The following is a 25,303-nucleotide window of genomic DNA, read 5'->3' on the forward strand; positions in this document are numbered from 1 at the left end:
AAATAAAGCCATAACGCCACAACCGATAAAAACTGATAATATGTAATCACATTAAACGTAAAAAGAATCGTTTGACATTAAAAAATAAGCCAAAGTTAATTAAAAAAAAGTTTCATGTGTTTTATTTCTTCACCTGACATCTATTTTAAATGAAGATATGAACTTTAAGAGCTTTTCCTTTATTTTTTTTTTAATTCATAATTTTAGTTTTTAATAAACTTTCTGGGGGTCAAATAAAATCAATCTCCTGTTTTTTTTTCTGTCCAATTTCTTTACATCATGATAAAATTATATGATGCTTGAAAAAAAACTTTTAACGCCGGTAAAAATTAAGAAGCATCCGCCGTATATTTTATATTTTCTTTCCATTTTATTTGTACATTTCCTGATTTCACGTAGGTTGTCCAGAATTGTCGAATTTACTCATCCTTTCTGAGTATTATTACGTTTAAAGTTAAATTTGAAATGGCAAACCTCTCAATGGATTTTGCTGACAGCATTGCTAGGGTGAATTTTCAAGGCAGTATTCATAAAGTTTGCATTGTTGGCTAAAATTGTTTTCCATTGTAGGAATCGCAAAATTTTCCTTCTTTTCAGCTGTCTTAATTTTAAATTTTCCAGTAATGTGAAATCTGCGTACATGGGGAGGATCTACGTGATGCACATACAAATTCAAATTTGTTTGGGATGAAGTAAGAATAAAATTAAGTATCGTCGGTATCTTCTTGTTAATGTGCATTGTGTTTTAAAATGTTTTCATTTCCCACAACTTAAAATTCAGAATATGTTAAATATTAAACTTGGATCCATATGTTTTGTGCCTCAGAATCAGAATACCATGTGTTTGAATAAAACCAACGTCACAATAGGCTTAGTAGTATTATTTCAATTTGAACTTGGCTATGTCCAACTCTAAATTATCGTTAATAACTATATTTTCTCATGTTTTAGTTTTCTATTCCAGTGAAGAAATATCTTATAGATATATTCCTGTTACATAATAAAAGTTATCTTACTGCGTGAATATATTATAAAAAAAGATCAAAGGGGCTTTAAGAATAATACATTATCTCCAGGAAAAAAAACCTTATAATTTTTGTATTCTAAAAACAAAAGTTATATAAAGCTCTAATGATATACACTCCCACATATGTACATGAAAGAACGTACATATACAGAGCCGCATTTGCTTTATTGGTATCCCCGGGCAGAAAATTTTATACCTCCTACTTCAGACAAGAAATAAAATATTGAAATCGTTCTTTGTAATAAAACTGATTTCAGAGATATTCGCTTTTTTTTTCTTCATCTTGAATTTGCATTTATGATGCAACAATAGAATAAGAAGTAGGAATTAGTATTAGCTTAGTATTTACTTTAATATTTAATATTACAACACCAAAATATTACTAGGTTATGACAATTAATTTTGCTCTTGGTCATCCTCTACGAATGATACTAACATGTTGAAGGAAACATGAGTCCGAAGTTTAAAATTAAGGGTTTTTGATTGAATGAATTTTTTAGATATTCCCCTTTCTTGAGTTATAACGAGTTATACAGAGGCCAGCTCTCCTCCTCGACATCAGCCGTACCAAAGTTCATTCAAGCACGAATGGTCGTCGTCTCGGCGCACTCAGTGATAAGGTGTTCTGGTGTTTCCCCATTTTCCCCACAGAATCTGCATTCGCCGTTGTTTCTCAGCTTCAGCCTACTGAGGTGTTCGTTGAGGAGACAGTGTCTGTTAGAAACCCCGTGACAATCCGAAGATTGTTTTTACTTAAATCAAAGAAAACCTTTGATTTTTCTCGGTTTAAGTTCTGAGGAACTTTTACGAGTGTCTTAGACCGTTGGAGGACACCCATTCCAAGTTACGGATGGAGTCTTCCAGATTCTTCGCTTGCAGTTGGTTCCCGTTTGGAAAACAGAACGGTTCTGGTCCCGTAGATATTTTATTCATTATTAAAATATTAACTGTGTATAAATTTAATAACCTACTTTTTAGTTTACTGTGAGTCATTACTAGACTTATCCAAATTGCCATTGTTATCGGGGTTTAAATATAAATAAATCATTAAAATGATAAAAAAAGAAACAATTCTAAACCAACATCCCAATCAAGGCGATGACCCCTTTTATTTACCCCAAATAAAATATCAGACTATAATTTAAAAGCAATTATTATTATCTGTATTTACTCTAAACACTAAATAAATATCTATGACTTTGGTTTGCTTTGAAAAGATATGTTTGTTCATGGAATACAACTATTAAGAGTATAAAGAGATACATAATCTATAGAGCATATGTTTTTCTGAAAATGTTTTGTTGATGAAAAAGTCCATTGTATTTCATTATTTTTTAATTGGTGTAAAAATATCCTTAATAATGTTTTAGAATGTATTTATTGGTATATTTTCTCTATTTATTGAAAACATTTAACATAGGTACTACAGTCTACTATAAAATCAAAAGTTACTATTTTAAATGAGCTTAAAAAAGCCTATATAGAAGCCTTTGAAGATAACAAGGAGAATTTCAGTGAAAATGGGGTATATTTTTGAAGAGAAACTTTGCTATTGGCAGAGGGTTATCGGGTGTATTAATGGCCCAACTGGAGACAAGCAAAGACAGGCGTTGGGACGATGTTGCAAATCCTCTGTCTGAGGGTGAAATCCAGTAGGCGCACACGTTCCGAGATATCACACAGAGCCGGCTAATTATCAAAGTATCAATTGCTTCCAGTCGAAATCCCTTCGCTCTTGACGTATCGATAGGACAATGATAAAGAGCCATGCCAAACCCCACACTCTGATCGAACACGACCAACACCAACTTAAAAACGAAGGCCTAAGCTCACCTTCGTCACGTCATCCTAGTAGTCATATATTTACAAGTGGATATAAGTACGAATTTAATGGTTAATGTGTAAAGTGGAGGAAGCTGTAACTATTAAAACATATTATTCTTCTACTTAAAAACGTCAAACACCATTACCTTGGATCCCTTATAAGAAACAAGGGAGGCTGTCACAAGGAAATCAAACGCAGACTACCTAGCATTTTTTTATTATTATTTTATTTAATTTACTGTTGCGATATTTTTTATTTTAGTCGAGTAATATTTTCTATGCAAATTTATCATATCGTATTCCCATTTAGGTGCAATTTCATTATCAATAAATGACAATTTGTTTCTTAAATTAGTGCCCTTTATGAGGAATATAAGGATTTTTTACTTTTCTATCATGCTTGTAATTGATGTAATTCGTCCATGTAATTTTTTTCTAAAAACTCTACCTTGACGAGAAGTAGAACTTTTTTGCTATACTTGAGATAATTTCGAAAATAAGTTGGTAAAACATTTCCTTTATGGAAGCCCTTTGCAAAAGTAACTAATAATCTTACTTGTTTCAGTACCTTGTTTGGTTTCCTTTTAAAAAATGAAGTACACACGTTGCTAACCATTTCTGGCTTAACGAGCCTTTTTTTGAGAGAGAAAAAAAACTTATTGGTCATCCGTTAAGGACACAACATATCTGAAACTTTTTTATTACAAACGCACAATGTAGCTTATTAGGGGCTACATAATCATTAATTTAATGTAAAGACTAAAACAATATCGACAACTGTATTAACTAAAAAATATTTTATGAGAATGGTACTGAAATCCTTGGATAGGACCATCTTTTTAAAATATTTAGCAAAAAAATATGAAATATGTATCAGTATCCTAATAAATAAGACAAATAATACTCTCATTCTAGAGACACAAGTCTATACTTCCACTAGTGATGAACTGACGTCTTGTAGAATCAAAACACCTTAGGCCTAGTACCTAGTACTTAGGAAGTATTTGCCTTATCATCAGATTTTAAGCTTCTTTCTACACTGTGAAGGATTATACGGAGATTCATTAGTAATTAAATGCATAAAAACAAATCCTACAAATCTAGAAGCCTACTAGTGATGACGTAACGTCTCCTCGAATATAAAGGCTCTGGCTTTGTTTTAAGGTGGTGGTGGACCAGCACACCACTTTTAATCAAAGAGGTTTGGATCGTTAGTTTTCACTTTTCGATGTCCAATCGTTGTTTTCTAAACCACCCCTATGGCATTTGCATACTTGGCTTTGTAGTTCTCGTCCTTGATTTCCAGGCTAGTGTCAATTACATCTACCGTTTCATTTATATTTATGATTTTTAGAGGCTACATAGCAGTAGTAGTGAAATTTTCTTTAAAACTGCTCTCTGTTTGATTATTCGTGACTGATATGTTAATGGATAACAAAATTTTATTATAAAGAAGCAACAACATGTTTGACGATGTCAAAATTGAAATTCTAACTGAACATTTTCAACTCCCATTGAGTCTCCCATCCTTTACAATGTAAAACTAAGAGACACACAACTTATCACTATTTCAGTTTATTCCAAGCAATAGCCCCCACATAAAATGCATAGTGTAGCTTGAAAACCAAATAATGATATATTATAACCCAATCTGATTTAGACTTTTAGATGTGTGACAGCGTGTATGAAACTAATATTCCATAGTGCACATTCGTAGAAGCTATTAAATAACTTTGTTTATTTAATTACGGAAATGTCAAGACAACTTCAAAGTATATTTATAAAGTGGAGAAACGTAATTTACCGAATTCGCTTTAATTTAAATGAAATTAAGTATTCAAAATTTGCGTTTGTTCATTCTCAGCATCTAATTAAATGCATTTTAATCAATTCGGACGTTTTCTATGCACCGTCTTTTCCAAATAAAAGACCAGCCACACGAAAATCTACTACACTCTCTTCCAAAATAAACTCGAATTTATATAATGTTCTATAATTCTTGTAAATGTATCTGTAAAAATAATTTCTTTCGTAATCTCAAACATCTGTTCCAATAAAGTAGTTCAAACTGAAACTTTAAGTTATGAATGGCTGGTTGTTACATCAATTTATTGATTTGACAGGAAAAGCTTAAAATGTTTTATTTATCACCACATTATATTTTTTGTTTCTAATAAAGTCTGAGCTGCAAACGTTTATTTCAGGCACGTAACCAGGGATGGGTTAATGATTTTATTAAGTCTACTACAGATGGAGTATGCATTTTTTGTTTCAACACAATCTTAGATATTTAAAGAATCAAAACTACATAGATAGATGTGCGACCTTTTCAGGGATGATCAGTCTATACCTCTATTATGGTCCTTTTCTGATCCTCTTATGTTACATTTTCCAGTCCTATACTTTTAAAAAAGTCTAGCAACTTGGCCACTGAACCCTCCATATAGCTCTTTGATAGTGGCTTATCACTGTCATGTCGTTTCTTTTTCAAATTTACAAAATCTGCACATAACTTTATTAGGTAGCCCATCAGCTTTAAATGCGTATTAAACTTACCCTGTTAGTAAACCCACTACAGCTTTGACAATCTTACTATGAGGTCTGCCGTAAATGTTGGCAAATGTTCTATGAACTTTTTCGCCTGCCTCTGCCCTGGTGAATTTCTCCATCGCCTTATTTGTTATTTACAGTATTTGATACCATCTTATTTAATAAAGAACTTACTTTAATATGACAGATACAGTAGAATTTACTACATCACGTAAAATATTATCTTTTTATTTACTGCCATCCCAAGTCCATCCCTGTAACGTAACTATAAAAATAGTCTAGGATTAAAAAGTAATTCTTTTAAGCTCAGAAACTTAAATCAGAAAATTAAAAATAGCAATTTTAAACTACTTTCTTTAAAGAAAATTGTGTGATTTTTAAACACTTTCTTAATATGAACAAGATACTTATACCGTATTCTTTAAATCGATTGGGATAAATTAAACTTTGCAGGTACAACAAATTAAATTGGACCCGAACCTTTGACGTTAACGATTTGAGTTTTAGAGATAAAAAGGTCTAAATTCGAAGTTTATCTTGTCAATGATCCCGTGTTACTCCAGTTTATTGATTGGACAAGCACACCTTAAAACGAAATAAAAAAATCCGAAAGCAAAGCTTTGTAACTGAATATGCTGAATAACAAAGTCAAAATAACTTTGTTTACTTAGTGAAGAGAATGTCAAGATAACTTTAAATATATTCGAAAAATGAAGCAGCGTAATAACCAGGGCTCAATTAAAATTTAATCAAATAATTTTATAACATTCTCGACAACTAATTAGACGCACTTCGACTCAATTAATCCAGAAAGACAGACGAAGAAGATGATTTTCTTTGTACTAGCTTGTTTTTGGTCACGACAAGATAAAATAGTTTTTTTGCAAAGGTTGTGATCAGTAATCAGTGCTAATACTTCGGGTAAAGAGTTTTAACTATAATTCAATTAAATTCAGTTTCATTCTGTTTAAGTGTGTTATCAAATATATTTATTTCATGAAATTATTATTAAGAAACATCTGTGATTACAGTTTGGATAATTAAAATGCAAAATAAACACTAATAATTCACTACAATACACCAACATACTTTACTTTTTCACTGGACGCGCGTTTTGCTAACCATGTTAGCATCTATGTTGCCTCATGAAAAATTTCAATAGAGATGGCCAAAAATACATTTTTTAAATTAAGACCGCTGCTATGTAACAAAAAGCTGACGCTAGCAACAGATGGCAACAGTGTGTTGTGCTACATCAACTCTTTTGTTCGTCATGGAAGAATTAACCCCCAAAGGTTGGTTTGGTTTGATTGGAAGCTGTGCAATATCAAATACAAATGTACTTTAATGTACATCAACCTTCAAAGAATGAAAAAAAAGTTGAATTACTGATCTCCATCAAAAAGAAGAAAGCAGCATACTGTGGCTACATACCATGACAAATACCATCTGCTTCAAATCATTTTGGCAGGTATTCTCTTGACTGAAAAAATAAAACACTCTATGAAAAAAGAAGGTTAGAAAGATATCCCCAAAAAGACCATAAGCTACGTAAGAAGCTTATTGACATCGCTATACAGTTTATAATTCTAAAAAAGAAGCAGTGAGGTTAAACTCAAATAAAACATTAAAAGATTGAGTTTATTAAAAACCAAGAAAATATATTTTCCTTTATTTTTGCCCTTTGAAAATAAATAATAAACACATTTTAGCAGACAGGCAGATTCTAGCGGTTTGAGACTCAAAACCCAATTTGAAGACGATCACGTGGGGATAAGGTGACGCATTTTATAAACTCCTATCTAACGGAGAAACAGTACAATTTTCAAGAAAATAACGCCGCTATATAGATTGTCAGCTTAGTTCAGCACGCGCACGAAACAGCAAAACAAAAAAGCGATTGGTAATAATAACTTTGTTTTATTCTTGTTCGGTCCCATCTCTGTTTTCTTGCTTTCGAATGATTTGTCCCGAGGCTACGTAATTTTTATCATTATCTTCGAATTTTTCATGCATCGCTTTCATAAAATTATTACTCATGACTCCAATAATTTGTCACACAATGTTAAACAAACTCTTTCCAGGTAATAAAAAAAAGTCATACTAATCATTACTGATGAGATGAATTTTATTATTCAAATAGACAGTAATTCAGTAAATAACATTAGATCACTATTTGTTATCAATTGAAGTCCTAAATCATTGGAAAATTGTGATATCGATCGATAGAACCACATATTATGTTATAGTTGAAGTTTGGAATCTTTGGTTTGGTTGTGATACCACGGGCTTTCTTTAATCTTGACAATCTTGCATTGAGAACCAATTAATTGATATTTTCTACCCCCAATAGACCTACAATCCCTGATATCCGAAAATAATTTAAAATAAATTATCAATACCGTAAAGAAATTATAATAAGTAAATATATCGTTCTCATTCACGCTATATATGAAAGTCCATTAAAAATATCAAGGAATGTCAACCGTATTAAGCTCCATTCGTTCCATTCATTACTTCTAAATATGCACCATAAACGATATCACAACAATTAAAAATAGAAAGTTCTGTCAGTTTTGAACCATTAAACTGCTGAACTTAATCTGGCGTTAAAAGAGAAAAAAATGTACAGTTCTATCGATTTTATTGATTTTTGTGTCAAGAAAGTAGTAAAAATAGATTTTTTTGGTTTTAATTAATATTGACAGGAAATAACAGAAGGGTTTTCGTGCATGTGATGTAACTAAAAAGTATCTAAAACAATTCTCTTAATAGCCCAGTAGCGTGCACTTGGCTTTAATATTCATGGCGTTAAACTGCTAGATGTTTATTTTTTACAAATTAACAGTGAAACTTGACGAAAGGTCTTTAAATCTACAAGTGGTCTTTCTGCGAACAATTACTATGATAATTAATTCGAAATCCGAATAGTTGACGGATATTATTCAGATATTTTGCATTATTCGTTACAGTCCGGACACGCATACCCTCCTTAAATAATTACATATATGTAAATGAACACCATCATCCCTAACAAGATATTATATTTTATTACATATCTAATGGGACGCGATTGTGGCGACAGAAGTTATGCAAATTTCGACCACATCGGTATAACTTATGTCTTTTGGCCCTGCCATAACTTATTGCCACTTCATTCTCGAAATTATTCCCCTTTATGCTAGAAAATCCGGATTTAGTCCAGAATCCGACGCACTCCAAATCCTGATTAGAATATTTATTACTTAATACGTATCGATTGAATAAAAATATTACGTGAGATGTCTGTAAAACGCAGCAGATTGGAGGAAAAAGTAAAAATCAGGACGTCAATTTAATTACAGAACATCTCAAGCAGAATTTATATTATCTTTCACCTCAATATATTTATATCCAGTAGGAATTGAAAGATGATTTTGAACCACAACATAAAGATGAGACGCTATTAAAACGTCGATGTCTTCGTTTTCAGTCACGTTTGAGACATGGTGGAACCATTTGATTCTAAAGAGCTGTCTAAGGTGTCTCTGTTGCAACTTGTTTAATGCGTGCATGTGTCGGCGGTACGACACCCACGTTTCGCTTCCATATAGCATGGTGGGGATTATTATTGCTCGGTACACTGCAAGTTTCGTTTTTGTGCTCAAATCATGATTGTAGAAAACTCTGTCATTTAATTTCCAGAATGCTCTTGAGTTGCTGCTAATCTTGCGCTAAATTTCGGAGTCGATATTGGCCTTTTCCGAAATCAAACAACTAGCTTGGGTGCAGGGTACGAGGGTCATAAGGGTAACGTAAAGGCAAATGAAATTGCTAAACAAGACTCATCAATGCCATTCATAGAACCCTTCTATGGAGTTGCAAAAAGAAGTCACGAGATTGGACACAAAACGATAGATGAATCTCTAGAATAGTGACGAAAATCACCAGAGCAAAGACTGGCGAAAAAGTTCATAGTAGAACATCCGTCAAAATTCACGACAGACCTGATAAGCAAAGACAGAAAGAGACTCAAAGCTGTCGTGGATCTACAAGCAGGGCATTGTATGCTGAATGGGCATCCGAAGCTAACGGGATTGACAAACAAAGCCATGTGCAGGTTCTGTCCATCTGAATAGAAATGACAGAACACATTTTATGTCAGTGCGATAGCCTGTCAAATGTGCGGTTCTCTGTAATAGACAATGATAGGCCATTGACAGAGAGCTATAACGTTCAGTCTCCATGCTGTTAGAATTTTTGAAAAGGATAGGAGAATGTAACCTAAAGATCAGAAGAGGATCACAGTAAATCTGAAAAAGTTGCAATGGATCAGACCAATTATAATCTAAGGGTTATAAATATGTCCAAAGACAATATCTGTTTCAAATCTAATCAAGTTAATCTTCTAATGTGAAAAGAAAGTGTCTTCAGAAACAGTCAAAATAGTAGAATTAGGAGCAAAGAACCAACCCCAAAACATTTTGGAACTTTTAAAATTAACTTAATTGCAATACATTATTATTGTCTAACCTTCTTGTCAAGTCTTTAATCTTAACTGACCCGAAAAAAAAAACTTAAAACCATCACAATTTTAAATAGTATATTTATTTAATATATAATTTTTAATATAAATTCAGTATATAAATAAGAGTAAAGTTTATAATTCGTTTATATAGAAAGACCTTCCAGTCGAAAATGTTATTTCGAGTATTGAAAAATGGACACTCTGATCCAGGTAGTGACAAAAGCATGTTTCTCTATTTTGCCTAGGGCGGCGTTTGTTTTAAAGCGATTAAATTTGTTGGAAAATTAATGCTTTATGATGAGTAATCCGTCAAATAGGATATCTGAAATGTCTATGGATGAAACACATTATTAAACATAACATGAATAGGACTGGTCGCTTGGATGTATGCATGTATGTAATACCAACGACAAATAGCAATCAAAATAATCCTTAGCGGATAATGCCGACGATAGTGGTAAATATGGCGCTGTTTAAATAATAAATTACCCTCCCACAATCCATAATGATATGAAAATGTAACGGCAGATTGAATGATTAAATTTTACTAATAGTAATAAGGTTCACGAATGCTGTGTGCGCGTATGTGTATAGAATAGCATACACTAATCACGGTCATCGTACTGTGTGTGTACAATGCTCAGAACGCAAACTTTACACAGCGTTTATGTTGAATTATTCGACTGTATAACTCAATATACGTATGCAAATCTATTATCAATCTGTAAGGGAGACTAGTCCCACCTTTTTTCACTCAGTTGAACGTTTACATTAATCAGCTAATATTATTAACGTATTACAATCTTAAATTATTTTTCAGATGACCGTTGAAATCACTGAATAACTAAGCTTTTTTTATACACTCTTCGGATATATTAAGTCACTAATGTGCATTGGCTTAGCCACTGTAGGCAGCATAATTTCTTGTAGTTCAAGTTACTACTCAGTTGAACCAAAAAATTTTAATACTAAAAGGAAACATAATTTGTATTGAGTGGAATTAGGCACAATTGTTATTGACAATAAAAAAAATAATAGACCGGTTGAATACATGAAAGGTACTAGAATTTTAGAATTTAAAATGAGTGGGAGGGGGTTAATCACTGCGACCTTACAGATCTATTGTGTCCCCCTTTCTTGAGTTATAACTCATCATACAGTCCCAGGGCTTTGACAAAAGCTGGTATCTGGGACGGTTTTACAGAGGGTAGTTCTCCATCTCCAATGTCAGTCGCACCAAAGTTCATGGCACGAATGGTTGTCGTCTCGGCGCACTCAGTGATGAGGTTTTCTGGTGTTTCCCCATTTTCCTCACAGAATCTGCATTCGCCTTTTTTCCTTAGTTTCAATCTACTGAGGTGTTCATTGAGGAGACAGTACTTAAATCCAGGAAGATCTTTGATTTTTCTTGGTCGTAAGCCCTCAGAAACTTCTTCGAGTGTCTTAGACCGTTGCAAGATTCCCATTCCAGGTTGCGGATGGAGTCTTCCAAGTTCTTGAGTTCCGCCTTTAGTTGGTTATCAATTGGGAAGCAGAACGGTTCTGGTCCAGTTAGTGGAGTGTTCTCTCCTTTTCTAGCTAGATCATTTGCTTTTTCATTGCCTTCTATTCCTTGGTCAGCAGGCACCGAGAGTAGGAGGACTTTGTTTGAAAGGTACTGGCAAAGTAACGAAATTAAATGCATTTCGTACGCAGGTGTTTATGTTAAAGCTGTGAGTAGATAGTAAGAAAAGATGATTAGATTTCATTGCTTTTAAGGCTAATTTACAGGTATTCAACAGCTGGCGCCAGTATCACTAGTACACAAGCACTGGCATGGTGTCACTGACACGAAAATGTAATTACACGATGCCACTACCATGCTAGCCATGAAAGTTAGAACTTACGTCCGACAAAATTAAAGATATTCCTCGATTTAAGTAATAACAATCTTCGGATTGTCACGGGCTTTTTCACAGAACACTGCCTCCTTAATAGATTGAAGCTTAGAAACAACGGTGAATGCAGATTCTGTTGGAAAATGTGGAAACACCAGCTGACCAACACCCCAACTGAGTCCGCCGAGACGACAACCGTTCGTGCCATGAACTTCGGTACGACTGATACTGGAGATGGAAACTGGTCTCTGTAAAACCTTCTCAGATACTAGCTTTTGTCAAAGCCCTGGGACTGTGTAATGAGTTATAACTCAAGGAAGGGGGACACAATAGATCTGTAAGGTCGCGATATAATTAACCCTCCTCCCATACTTTCCAACCAAACCTAACGTAACCAGGCTTTTCAGTCCATTTCAGAAATTCCATATCTTGTATAAAATATAAACAAAAATTTCCCATATCCTCTACACCAAAACCAACATAATTATAACCAAAGTTTAATAGATAAAATTCAGATTGGTTCAAGAAGCGAAAAATAAATTAGAAATCAAAATATTGTCAAGAAAAATGGCCTATCCGCCAGAAATTAAAAATGTATTACTGGTTGCCTGCACAACCGCAACGTATCCGCCAGAAATTAAAAGACTTTTTCAGGCGCCATCTTTTAGTCAAGTCGAGAAGTAAGGGAATCAGACAATAGAATTGTCTGGTATGAAGAAGTACGCTTTTTTGGCCCACCCTAAATCAAAACCTAGCTAAACCCAACTTTACAGCATAAAACTACTATGTGGTTTCTAAACCCTTTTTAAACTTCAAATGTATATTCTTTTAAGCATATGCATTAATTAATAATCTTTGTGTCTATTAATTATTCTGTAAAATATAAAATCGATAATATAAAATTAATTTTCGACAATCGTTAGAACTCTATTCATAATCTAAATGTAAATTTTCTTTAATCTTTAATTAAAACGTCTATAAAATTGTTGGAAAATACTAGGCAGACTGAAGGGAATTTTAATTTTATTGCTCCATCGAAAAAAAAGTTAAATATCGCCCCCTTCGATATCCGTGAAGTCATTTTTTATTGATGCCTTTGATCAGGATTATTAAAGCCCTCTGTAGAATCTTAAGCAGATTTGGATATTTTACTAATTATGTCTAGCTTCCCTGGATCTCCGATTTTTTTTTCTAGGAATTTTAAAGAATTTATTTTTTATTAAAAACGGAATATTAAAAAATAAATTTTACCTTTGGTTTGGAAAACATTTAAATTGTTTGATGTTCAAATAAGACTCCCCCATGTTATTAAATTAATAAAGGATATTACTGTATATTGAGATAAAGGTGGTAAATTTAAATCTTCGTAAACATCTATCAGTATTGACATTGTAAACAAAGAAGCAACACTGTGTTTGCGATTAAATTATACTGTGAGGAAGATTAAACCTGATGAACTGGTATAATTTATTCTTATAAAAATAGACTTATAACGCAAAGGATCCAACAGAGGGTTAAGTGTTTTTCTTTGAATTTTAAGCGTCGAGTAGAATTTCATTATTAGAGAAAACATAAAAAATCGTTAGTATGTAAATGAATTTACAAACTGTTTTTTGAAAACCAATTAAAAATGAATTTAAGTAATAATAAGGGTTTTTTTAAAATAGTTTCCAAATTACTAGAAATATGTTTATCTGTATCTCTGAGTTAATAAGTTCTTCTCTTGTTTTTAGGTGGTTGTGGAATCGCAAACGTCAGCCTTGGAGTATGGAGACATAGTGGTCGAAGAAAGGTCGCCAGTAAATCAAGATTTGCATTTCGACTCACAGCTTATGCACCTTTACGTAATGACAGCAAGAAAGGTAATATATCATGCCAACAATGTGATTATTTTAATTGAATATAATGTATAACGGGTTCCTCAACAAGTCCCAAATTTGATGCTTAGTCCCTTTATTTCAAAAACAACGACACATCGTAGACAAGCTCACAGAAAACTTTTTAAATTATTTGTGATTCTTCTTGAAAATCTTTATTCCGAAATAGAAAAAAAATTATGTCAATAAAAAAAGCTACGACCTTAAAAGATTTAAGTCTTTTTAGAATAGACTTAAGTCATTAAAAGGAGTTAAGTCTATTTATAAAAGACTTAAATCAGGTTTTTATAGGTATATTTTTATGATAAATTTTTAATAGCTGCAGTTTTTTTTAAACTGTTAGTTGGCAGCCAGGCTTCTCATAAAAAACAGCACTCAATACCACTAGCATGAAAAAAGTTAGTTTTTAGAAACCGGTTTTAATTATTGTTGTGTTACGCTTGCGTAGTGAGGCTGTTGCCTTTCAAGTGAATCAAGTGAATCCCGGAAATTGATCTCGAATATATTGAAGAGTACCTTAAACTCCCTCCAGCCCTTTACTATCAACATATTACATAGTGATCAATAATGGATACTTCATATAAAGTACCTCAAAATCGGTTAAATTTTTCTTAAGCTGGCTTGTGTGCACATTTAATTCGTGCACTTGTAGCTTGCGATTGGAATTGCCAGCATCGGATTGGGACTTATTAGTAGACATTATATTTATTTTTTTAATAAAATTAGCTCCTTCAATTTTTAACCTTAATTATTACAATTATATTAAACTAATTGTATTTTTTTCAAATTATTCCATCCTACGCAGTTTAAATTATTTTTGTTTTGTTGGTGATTTCGTGCAAAAGTAACTTCCTCAAATTGCGTTTTTTTTTCCTAATTTCGGAATTACTTAACTTTGTTATACGGATTTTAAAATTTCTTGGCTCGACAAAAGTTTTAAAATTTTATAAGACAGGCGACACTAATAGGCATGCAAATTTAATGGAAATTCTGCATGAATTTTCCGACATTAAATATTCATGTTTTTTACCGTTCTTACAAAAAATAATTCTTAAATAAATAACACAATATCAATCTTCTCGTTAGCTAGGGCATAATTTCTATTTTAATTTAAAAAACATCATCAACATAGTTTTCCTTTTACATTTTTATAGATGATCATTTTAGAACTTATATATAGAATTATAAATTAATATAGTTTATTAACAGTGCTGCAAGTTCACAGAAAACTTACTTCAGACTTACTACTGACTTAAGACTTAAAAGTTAAGTCATTTTCAGAATAATTTGCGATTTAAATCTTTATTCCGAACTAAAAAAAGAATTAAGTCATTAAAAAGATTTAAGTCTGTTTATAACACATTTTTATGATAAATTTTTATTCATTAATTTATGATAAATATATTTTAAGTTTAAGTCTTTAAGAAAATGACTTGACTTGAAAGAAAATTATTTAAGTCAAAAACTTAAGATTTAAATCATTTTGATTTTAGAAATGACTGAAGACTTAAAATTGAAGTCTTTTTGAAACTGACTTATTGCGGCTCTGTTAATTATCAGTACTTATCGTATTATAATTTTGAAATGGTATGAAAATGTGTTAAGAAAGTGTGACTGTGCTCAATATTAGTCAACAGGAGATACATAGTTATTATAAATGATATTTAAATTAACAAATGACAAATTTGATAGGAGATAAAAATCAGTTAATGTGTCTACAAGTATGTCAAGCGAAAGGATATCTATTATACATCGAGTTTCATAATAAAATAATTATTATGTATGCGCTATGGGTAAATCCTAACATTTTCACGTCTCGCTGCCTTTTGCTAGTGAAATTTCAACAAAGAAAATTTGTCGTTTCCGAAAATAAACCCGTTAGAAATAGCAGTTTGACTTAATGATTGATAAGAATCAAAATTATATGAACCAATATTTCAGCAATTTATCATGTTTCTAAAAGAAGATCTATGTTTCTTACATTACTTACATTTTCTTGTAAAGCAAGAATCATAAAGCTTAATGATGACATATATGTAAACACAGGTGTAATTTTAGGTACATATAAAAATTGCTTCTTCTTCTTCTTCTAAGTAGAAGAAAGAAATAAGTATTTGAGAACTAGTCGATCTATTAGTTTTAAGGTTGCCTCTGTAGGAGTTCTTGGGAGATGGAACCAACTGTCTTTCCGTCTTTTTGGAGGTCTTGCCGGCCATTCTTCCATCTTGGTAGCCATTTTTCTTCCATACGTTTTACGTGTGCATCTCACTACGTCCTCTATTCCACATTGTAGACAACTCTTAAGAATCCGGTGGTTCCATCATGTCTCAAACGTATCGGTCCTTGAAAAAGCTAACTGCGAGAATATTGAAGTCATGGTTACAAAATCCCGCTTAAGATGGGCTGGTCACGTATGCAGAATATAAGGAAACCGCATACCAAAATCTCTGCTTTACGGTGAGCTTGTAGACGGTAAGAGGAGGCCGGGTGGACAGCTCAAAAGGTACAAGGACATTTTCCACGAAAACTTAAAGGGGATTAACATGCAGAATCATTGGGAAGAAGCAGTTCACAATAGAACTCAATGGAGAAGAATTGTAAACTCAGTTAACAGCGACAACCAAAAAGTAAAGAGGCAACAAAGCGATGAGATTTTTGAATTTCCGGAGTGCGGTAGACAAATAACATCACGTATCGGGCTTTTCAGTCACAGAAAAGCTCATGAAAGAAAACGTCTTGCGTGACCATCTTTTAATGCGTGTCGAATACTCGTCAGCGAGTAATGGCAGTATATGGAGTATATTGTTGTCTGATATCTGTGTTTCTAATTCTATCCCCATTATGGTTCTTAGGTTCTTCATTTCAGCAACCCTTAACATGCTTTTGGTTTTGTTTGTTTCCTCTCGGATTTTTATGCTATATGTGATTGTTGGTCTGATGCAGGTCTTGAAAAAAATCAACACAAATAGTTTTGTTGATTTTTTTTTGTTCTGATTGAACTTGTTGAAACTTGAATTGGCTTGCATTCGACAAAAAAGTGTAATTCGTTTGTTTAAACCATTGTTAGCTTCGTCAAGTAAATTGCAGGATATTTTAAACGAGGTGTTATTACAGTGTAATTGCGAAATGAAATTATCATCCTTATTTTTGCGTTGGCACGCAGCAAAGAAATATAATTATAACACAGTCATAAATACGAAGGCCACGGTATAATTGCAAAAAGAAAAATATTTATCACGCATGTGTGTTTGATATTTGACATTTTATATACTTGGAAATTATTTTCGTGAATAACTTGCAAGGCATATCAGATTTTGCTTCGCAGTTCTTAATCAACCTTTGTACTTTGTACTAGTTATGCTCAAGTTAGAGTTACATTTTTGGTATGCAAAGAATAATGCAAGATAAAAAAAAGTAGAAAGTTTTAATACTTTTTTGAAAAAAGTATTTTTAAAATAATATATGTAAATGCATCAAGAAACAGTTCAGGTGTTTCAAGATTTTTTGAAACCAAAAAACTTCATTCATTTAATTCCTAAATCCTAATTGTTAAATATTAATATAAATAACTACAGAAAGAGAGGAAATAGAGAAGCTGAACAAATTAGATAAAGGAAAAAGTCCGCCTACTCTCGATGCCAGCGCACCAAATGATAAGGTAATGAAAAAGTAAACGACCTGATCTGAGGAAAGGATCGAAAACTCCACTAACTGTACCAGAACCGTTCTGCCTCCCAAGTGGAAACCAACTTCAATCACAACTCGAAAACCTGGAAAACTCCATCCGTAACCTGGAATGGAAATCATCCAGCGGTCTACACACTCGAAGAAATTTCTTAGGACTTACGACCGAAAAAAATCAGTAATTTTTCGTTGTTTAAGTAAGAACAATCTTCGGATTGTCACGGGGTTTTTAACAGGACTCTGTCCTCCTCAATGAATGAACACCTTATTAAAAGGAAACCTAAGAAACAACGACGAATGTAGATTCAGCTAAGAAACAACGACGAATGCAGATTCTGTAGTTTCCTTACGACAACTATTTATGCCATAAACTTTGGTACGACTGATATCGGAGATGGAGGACTAATCTCTGTAAAACCCTTTCAGGTACTGAGTTTTGTCATAGTCCTGAGACTCTATGATGAGTTATAGCTCAAGAAGGGTGGACACAATAAATCTATAAGGTCGCGGTGATAACTTTTCCCCTCCCAAACAATCTACAAAGAGGGAAATTTGTAACTTTTTCAAATTATATTAGGCTGTAGTTTTAAAAAGCGTCTTTACAATATCTAACAGATATTGTTCATAGAGTAATTCTTTGTATTTTAAATTCGCTTGACACGCACATAAATTCAAAATCCTTCTCGCACAACACAACTCAGTAACAACTTAAATAATCTAAGAAACAATTTAATATTGAACTGAAAATTAGCCCTAGAAATACGTTCACCACCGCAAACTTTCTGTCTAATCTCTAAATCAGTGGATATCGACTAACCGAATAACGCCAGAAGATACAAAACAGTTAAGAAATTAAATTATAGATCGCAGTGAGTGATGCGACAGGCTCAGTAAATACTTTCTGACAGTTCCAAAGGCTCTGCTGGAATTATTTATAGACTTTAAGTATAAACTCCAATTTAAAACTCTTCTGCATTGTTGCTGGAGTAAACAACGCATTATTGATATGTTTTGTGTAGTTCCGTTTGTGGGTTTAAAGGGTAATATTTGTTTGAAATTATTTATTTTTCTACTTTTAGAACTTATTAAAAATTGCACAAACTTTATTTTATGTTTAAGTGATTCTTAATGATAAAAACGTTATTATTGTTAAATACAAGTTCTAAAGATTAATTACTGTAGCATGTGTCCAACACAGTAATTGAATAATTAAGTTATTATCGAAAATCTGAACAAAGAGAAACATGTTTGTTCCCACAACCAGAACAGTATTTAATGCTGTAATTATGGTACTAAAGTAAAAGCTCCTAATTTCACTTTTGTATATGTTACGGTTAACGTCCGATCTTTGGTTAATGTCGACATTAACAGGTTAATGTTTGGGTTAGGTTAATGTTTGGGTTAGGTTATGTTTTTGGTTGTTTTGTTGTGTGTTATTCTCGAGATTAACCGGGTAATGTCAACATTAACCGGACATCGGACTTTAACCGTAACATATATATATATATTGTTAAAAAATGAGAAAATATAAAAAATGTCGGTATCTTATGAAAAATAACCAAACGAAAAATTAAAATCGATATGTTAATATAATTTTGTTAAAATTTGAAACCCAATTTTTCCAAAGCTGTTCAGAGTAACTTTAGAGAATATTCAACAAATTTGACTGGAACAACAAAGGTTTAAAGATACAAGACGAATACACTGTTCGATGTTCAAATGACACGAATCTATAAGGTTACATATACAGATTGTTAACTGGACGGTTACTTATTGTGGAACAGAATGGCAACACTGCCTATATTCCAAATGAGTACTAAGCTAATCTGCCGACTCGTCCAGTCGCGTCGTCTTTCGACGAGCGGGCCGAGGTTGCTATATTTCAACCATAAAGCTCTTGCCGCAAGTAATAAACAAATTAACAACCCGTATAAGTGTTTTACAGGGGTTAGTTTTCCATCTCCGATATCAGTCGTACCAAGGTTTATGGCACGAATGGTTGTCGTCTCGACTCACTCAAGGATGAGGTATTCTGGTGTTTTCCCGTCTTCACCACAGAATCTGCATTTGCAATTGTTTCGTAGCTTCAATCTACTGAGGTGTTCATTGAGGAGACAGTGGACAGTATTCTGTAAAAAAATCCTTGACAATCTGAGGGTGTATCCATACCATCCTAGAAAAAGCGGAACGGCGTATCGGCGTAACGACCTTGTATCGATTGAAATTTTTGACAGATAAATTTTCGAAAAATTTCAACCAATAGAATTACTGGAAATCGATTCAATGTGTGTGGATGCACCCTGAAGACAGTTCTCACTTAAATTGAAGGAAAATCTTCGATTTTTCTCGGTTGTTAGTTCTGGGAAATGTCTTCGAATCTCTTGACCTTTGGAGGATTTCCATTCCAAGTTACGAATGAAGTCTTCCAGGATCTTGAGTTCGTAAGATCTAAGATAGAATGATAACATTTGAAAAAAAAATAGTTAAATATAAATAGTTTCTGAAAAAAACTGTTATATAGAAATACCAGAAATTGTATCTAGGTCATAGTCCACATAGGTTTTGTTTCCCTGCAAACAACACTATATGTACAGATGCTCAGAGACTAAATGAAATAAAGCTATTTCTAGGATGGTGTGGATGCACCCTGAAGACAGTTCTCACTTAAATTGAAGGAAAATCTTCGATTTTTCTCGGTTGTTAGTTCTGGAAAATGTCTTCGAATCTCTTGACCTTTGGAGGATTTCCATTCTAAGTTACGAATGAAGTCTTCCAGGATCTTGAGTTCGTAAGATCTAATATAGAATGATAACATTTGAAAAAAAAATAGTTAAATATAAATCGTTTCTGAAAAAAAACTGTTATATAGAAATATCAGAAATTTTATCTAGGTCATAGTCCTCATAGGTTTTGTTTCCCTGCAAACAACACTATATGTACAGATGCTCAGAAACTAAATGAAATAAATCATTTATGTTCTGATATATCTATCTAACTCGATACGAAATTCTAACTGGCTTTATTTACAACTTGTTTTGGAACGGACGTCCAATCCCATTTCCGTCGATCTTTTTACTTAGTCGGAGCTCATACAAAACTAATTTCATTATACCTAAGTCAACAGAATTGATTAAAAACGTTATCCCAATCAAATAATAAATTAACGAAATTCCACTCAACTTGCCCTAGGCCACGAATATCGCAATAAAGTTAGCTCTTTTTTTTCATCTCTTTCCACTGTAGAATTTTCATTTTCATGCATTTTTATTTTCCGAAATCCAATAATGACCGCAGGCTCAAATAAAAATATTACGAAATTCAATATGAAATACGCGGTCTGTATTTGTATATTTTTAGAAATGTTTAGCAAGGATCAATGTTTGAATCGAATAATTTGTCTGCATATGCCTGCAATTAAATATTGTTTTATTGTTTCAATAATAATTATACTTTATTCCATAACGTTTGTTGTCCACAAATGGTTGTTGTGAGGAAGTCACAAAATCTGCATTCGCCGTTGGTTCTTAATGCCGGGGCCAGACCAAGGTGACAAAAAATAAACACGATTTTGAGACAAAAACAAGCCAAACTTGTCACAAAAAATGGAGACTTCTGACAAGACAAACTTGAGACAAATTGTCCACACCGCAATAACAAAAGTACAAAAAAGTCAAAAGTTTAGTTATTGCAAATGGGTTTTAATAACCGTGTGAATTCACTGGTCTCCGACTGTTGGCAGCACACGCCATCCACACTGCGCCGACAACTTGTCGCAAAATATACAAACAAAACATAGACACTTTGATCTTTACCGAATCGAGACGGGACATTTTTTTTCCATAACAAGCGACCGTCCTCTGCCGGAAACACTGCGACCTGTGAGACCTATTGTGTTTGTCCCCTTTCTATATCTGCACCCATTCTCCTATCCCTGTGCCCTGCACTAGCTTATGCAGGTCCTTGATAGGATGGGAGCATAGTTCCTCCGGTTCTAGCCTAGCTTTCCCAAATAAAAAGTATCGCTTGCGATCCAGAGCCTCGCAATGACATATTATTATATGTGCCCCGCTTTTTCAGGATCTTTATCGCAGAGTCTGCAGTAAAGACTTCCTTGATACAGGTTGAGCTTATTCAGGTAACTCTTGACAGTCATGTGTCCTGTCAAGAGGCCTGTTGTAATCCGCACTTTATTCCTGCTACATTAGCAGTTATTTTGCGGTTATAGAGCTAGGTCCTTGGATAAAAGCCTTGCTGTGCCTGTACCCCTGTCTGTTTCTCCAATGAACATTGTGCTTTTTGCTGATCCAGAGTTTTAGTGCACTACGGGCCATACATTTGGGTATTCCAAGTACTGGCTCTGGACCAAGATAGGATACCGATGATCCCTGCCTAGCTAGCTCATCGGCTTTTTCGTTGCCTTGGATGCCGCTGTGGCCCGGCACCCAAGCACCATAATTTAATTCTGTTCCTTCGTGCCAGAGCTCCCAGTTCACCCAGGCATTCCCAGACGAGTCTCGACGATACCTCATGAGCTCATAAGCACCCCAAGTGCCGCCTGACTGCGTCTGAGCATATATTGATGAGCTTACCTAAATAAACTCTTCTATTGAGACGGGACATTGAAAAGTCTCCGAATTTTGGTTTGTAAGTATGAATGTTTCTGTCTTGTCACTGTTTGGTCTGGACCCGGCATTAGCTTCACCCTTAATGAGGTTTCATTGAGGATAGAGTCCTGTTAAAAATCCCGTAAAAATCCGAAGATTGTTCTTACTTAAACAGAGAAAATTATTGATTTTACTCGGTCGTAAGTCCTGAGAAATTTCTTTGAGTGGCTTAGACAGTTGGATGATTTCCATTTCACATTACGAATGAAGTCTTCCAGGTTCTCGAGTTGTGATATAAGTTGGTTTCCACTTGGGAGGCAGAACGATTCTGGTACAGTTAGTGGAGTTTTCGCTCCATTCCTCAGATCAGTTCGTTTACTTTTTCATTACCTTATCACTAGGTGGGCTGGCACCGAGAGTAGGACGACTTTTCTCCTAATTTCAGCTTCTCTATTTTCCCTCTTTTTGTAGTTATTTTATTAATAGATATTTAACAATTTGGATGTAGAAATTAAATGAATGAAGTTTTTTGGTTTCAAAAAATCTTGAAACACCTGAACTATTTTTTAATGCATTTATATCATTTTAAATAAAAAAATTTTTGAAAAAAAAAGCTTTTAAAATTTCTACTTTATTTTACCTTGCATTATTCTTTGCATACCAAAAATGCAATATTGGTATAATGATTAATTAAGGAAATATTCTTAAAAACATAACACTTTTTGTGAGTAAAATCGCACATCCCACAAATTTAAATCTTCTAAAATATGTTCTATGTTGTTCAAATCTAGGAAGTTATAAGTAACTGTACTAAATATAAATATAATATTTCTACGTCTATACCCAATTTAAAATGAAACTACTATTGTAAAGCTAGTATACGAAGAATCTCTACGTGGTATTTTCACATTCTCAAATATATTTTTCCGAGTTTATACATATCAAACTTATTCAATACGCACAAATTCCTCACTATATGTCTCAAAAAGCTTTTGATTTTTTATACTATAATGTCAGTAGCTTCCTATGAAACTTTTCACGCATTTTACCTTTACCCAAGTCTCTTTCTTATCATCTCCAGTTAGCTTGTTATTTTTTTATATACCTTCGTCTTTATCCAACTTTTGGATTGAATAAAAGTCTGAAGAAAAAATTGCTTCTGCCCATTGGCTCGTAAATAAAATAAATTCCCAATCGCTCATATCTATATGTAGGATGAAAAAAATCATCGATATATGAAAAAATCGTGTTTCGTACGTACTGTGTAGAAATTGCCTAACCTAACACCTAGTTAATGTAAATATATTTTATTAATATTTTAAGAAGCAGTTGGGATAAATATGAATAATAATCGATGGCATTTTCAAACAAATTTGTTGAAAGAAATTCTAACGAATTCAATAGTAAGTTAGCACCGTCACGTAAATTCTAGCATTCTGTAATTCTTCTTGGCACGCTCCTTCTGGGCAGTAACTCTTCTTGGCAATTCTCCCAGACTAATGTTGCCTCATTACGTAGACGTTGCATATCCAGTATAAGATGTAGTAAGTAACTCAGCCTTCTACCTATCAAATCCCAGACGTGTTCAATAGGAGATAAGTCTGACTTTTCGGACTACAGAAGAAGTTTCTAGTATCTGGTATCTGTAGTAATATGTGGTCTGGCATTAACTTGCTGGAAAATTGGATCTTGCAGTTGCTGAAGATAGGGCAACAGGACATTGATACAGAATTAAATGTTCATGTTTGTAAATAGACTATGATAAAAATTGTTTACTACACTTCAATCAACCGACAAACATTATAAATATTGCTAACCATATACTGGTGTTGTAATTTCTATGTTACACAGTATTAGTAATGGGAAAAACCGATGAATTTTAATAATCGAGTACTCGAGTTTCAAGCGATTTCAATAATCGAGCGATCACTCGAGCGATATTTCCCTCGTATTTAGATATACGGTTTTTCGTCGTCGTCGTCGCCGTGCCGTCGCCGTCGCCGTCGCCGTCGCTTGCACTTGTACTCGTAACCCAAGCAGTAAGCTGCGTGCGCAGAGCGCATATTCTTTCAATGATAGTGGCAAGCGACAAACAAGTGGAAAGCGACGAGTAGTTTCGCTTGATCATGCATCGAAGCTTTGTCGATGTAGGTGGTAAAATTTTGTAAAATGCGGTCCCAATCAAAAGAACAATCTGTTGTTTGAAGATATTTTACCAAAAATACTGATAAAATATTGCCAATCTGCAATGTATGTAGCAAATTCGCTCGATAGGATCGCTTGCGTTCGTCGCTCGTTCATAATCGAGCGATGTCGGTTATTTCAATAATCGAGTACTCGAGCAAATTTTCGCTCGAGTTATCCCATCATTACACAGTATATGTCTGTCTCAATAGACAAAGAACAAAATAATGTATTTTAAAAACAATATCTAATATAAAACATAAAACACTAATAATATGTCTGTCTCAGTATATTATAACATATGAAAAATTTACTATTGTTGTTGATATTAAACATTCTGTGCAGTTGTCGATTGAAATAGAACACATCGAATAAAAACGGCGTCAGCGATGGCTATGAAATGAAGATCGCTGTCATTTTATATGTAAAATTATACGGGAAATGTCATCGATTGTCATTTCTAAGCTATCTGGACGCCGTTTTTTTCGGTGACACGGTATATTAGAAATTTATCTTAAAATGTTATTTAAATTATTATGAATACATTTTATGAACATATCTAACGCTCCAATGAGCTATTACTATTTATCATATTTCGCTCTTATTTATGTGTTATATCTGGTTATAAGTATTTTAGAGCTTTTAATTTTATTATTGTTTTTTTTTACAGGTGTCTAAAGTAAAGGTTCAGGAGTGTACAGTCTACAGGAACTGCATGGAATGTTTAGGAGTAAAAGATCCTTATTGTGGATGGTGTTCCTTAGAGAATAAGTAAGTCTGCTAATAAATGTTCAAACAGAATAGAAGCTACAATAATTTATTATTAACCCCGAAATTTTTCTTTTTGCCATCTTTACATTAACGTTTCTTTGTAAAGTTTCGGAAAAGAAAGCAACTCTTGCTCTTGTACTATGCTTTTATTGATTTACCAGATTGAATATATTTTGCTGAAAGACAAAATGAATAATGTAAAATCGGGGCACATTTTCAATGAGTTAGATCAATGAATTTATTTTTAAATTTAATCCAAAATCGGAAGGTATTACAATACGTTTACGATAAATATACTTTGAAGTGTCTAATTATAGACTGAAAATGGAATGTTTCTCATTGATAAAAGGATAACTTGGGAACAGCTGAATTGATTTAGCTAATTTTAGTTTTAATTT

The 25,303-nt window shown here is 33.3% G+C and overlaps 1 protein-coding gene across 2 annotated transcripts in view; it reads left to right on the plus strand.

Annotated features, from left to right (window-relative positions):
* Nucleotides 1-25,303, plus strand: part of LOC115882449 (plexin-A4) — a 275,684-nt gene that overhangs the window by 239,088 nt on the left and 11,293 nt on the right. For both annotated transcript variants that reach the window (XM_030900515.1, XM_030900514.1), the window contains exons 4-5: nucleotides 13,519-13,647; nucleotides 24,805-24,905. In XM_030900515.1, the coding sequence (XP_030756375.1) occupies nucleotides 13,519-13,647; nucleotides 24,805-24,905 (230 nt within the window). The remainder of the gene's footprint in view (nucleotides 1-13,518; nucleotides 13,648-24,804; nucleotides 24,906-25,303) is intronic.

The sequence above is a fragment of the Sitophilus oryzae genome, unplaced genomic scaffold (genome assembly GCF_002938485.1).
Source record: "Sitophilus oryzae breed Bouriz unplaced genomic scaffold, Soryzae_2.0 scaffold_177_pilon_pilon, whole genome shotgun sequence".
In the NCBI taxonomy this organism is placed as follows: domain Eukaryota; kingdom Metazoa; phylum Arthropoda; class Insecta; order Coleoptera; family Curculionidae; genus Sitophilus; species Sitophilus oryzae.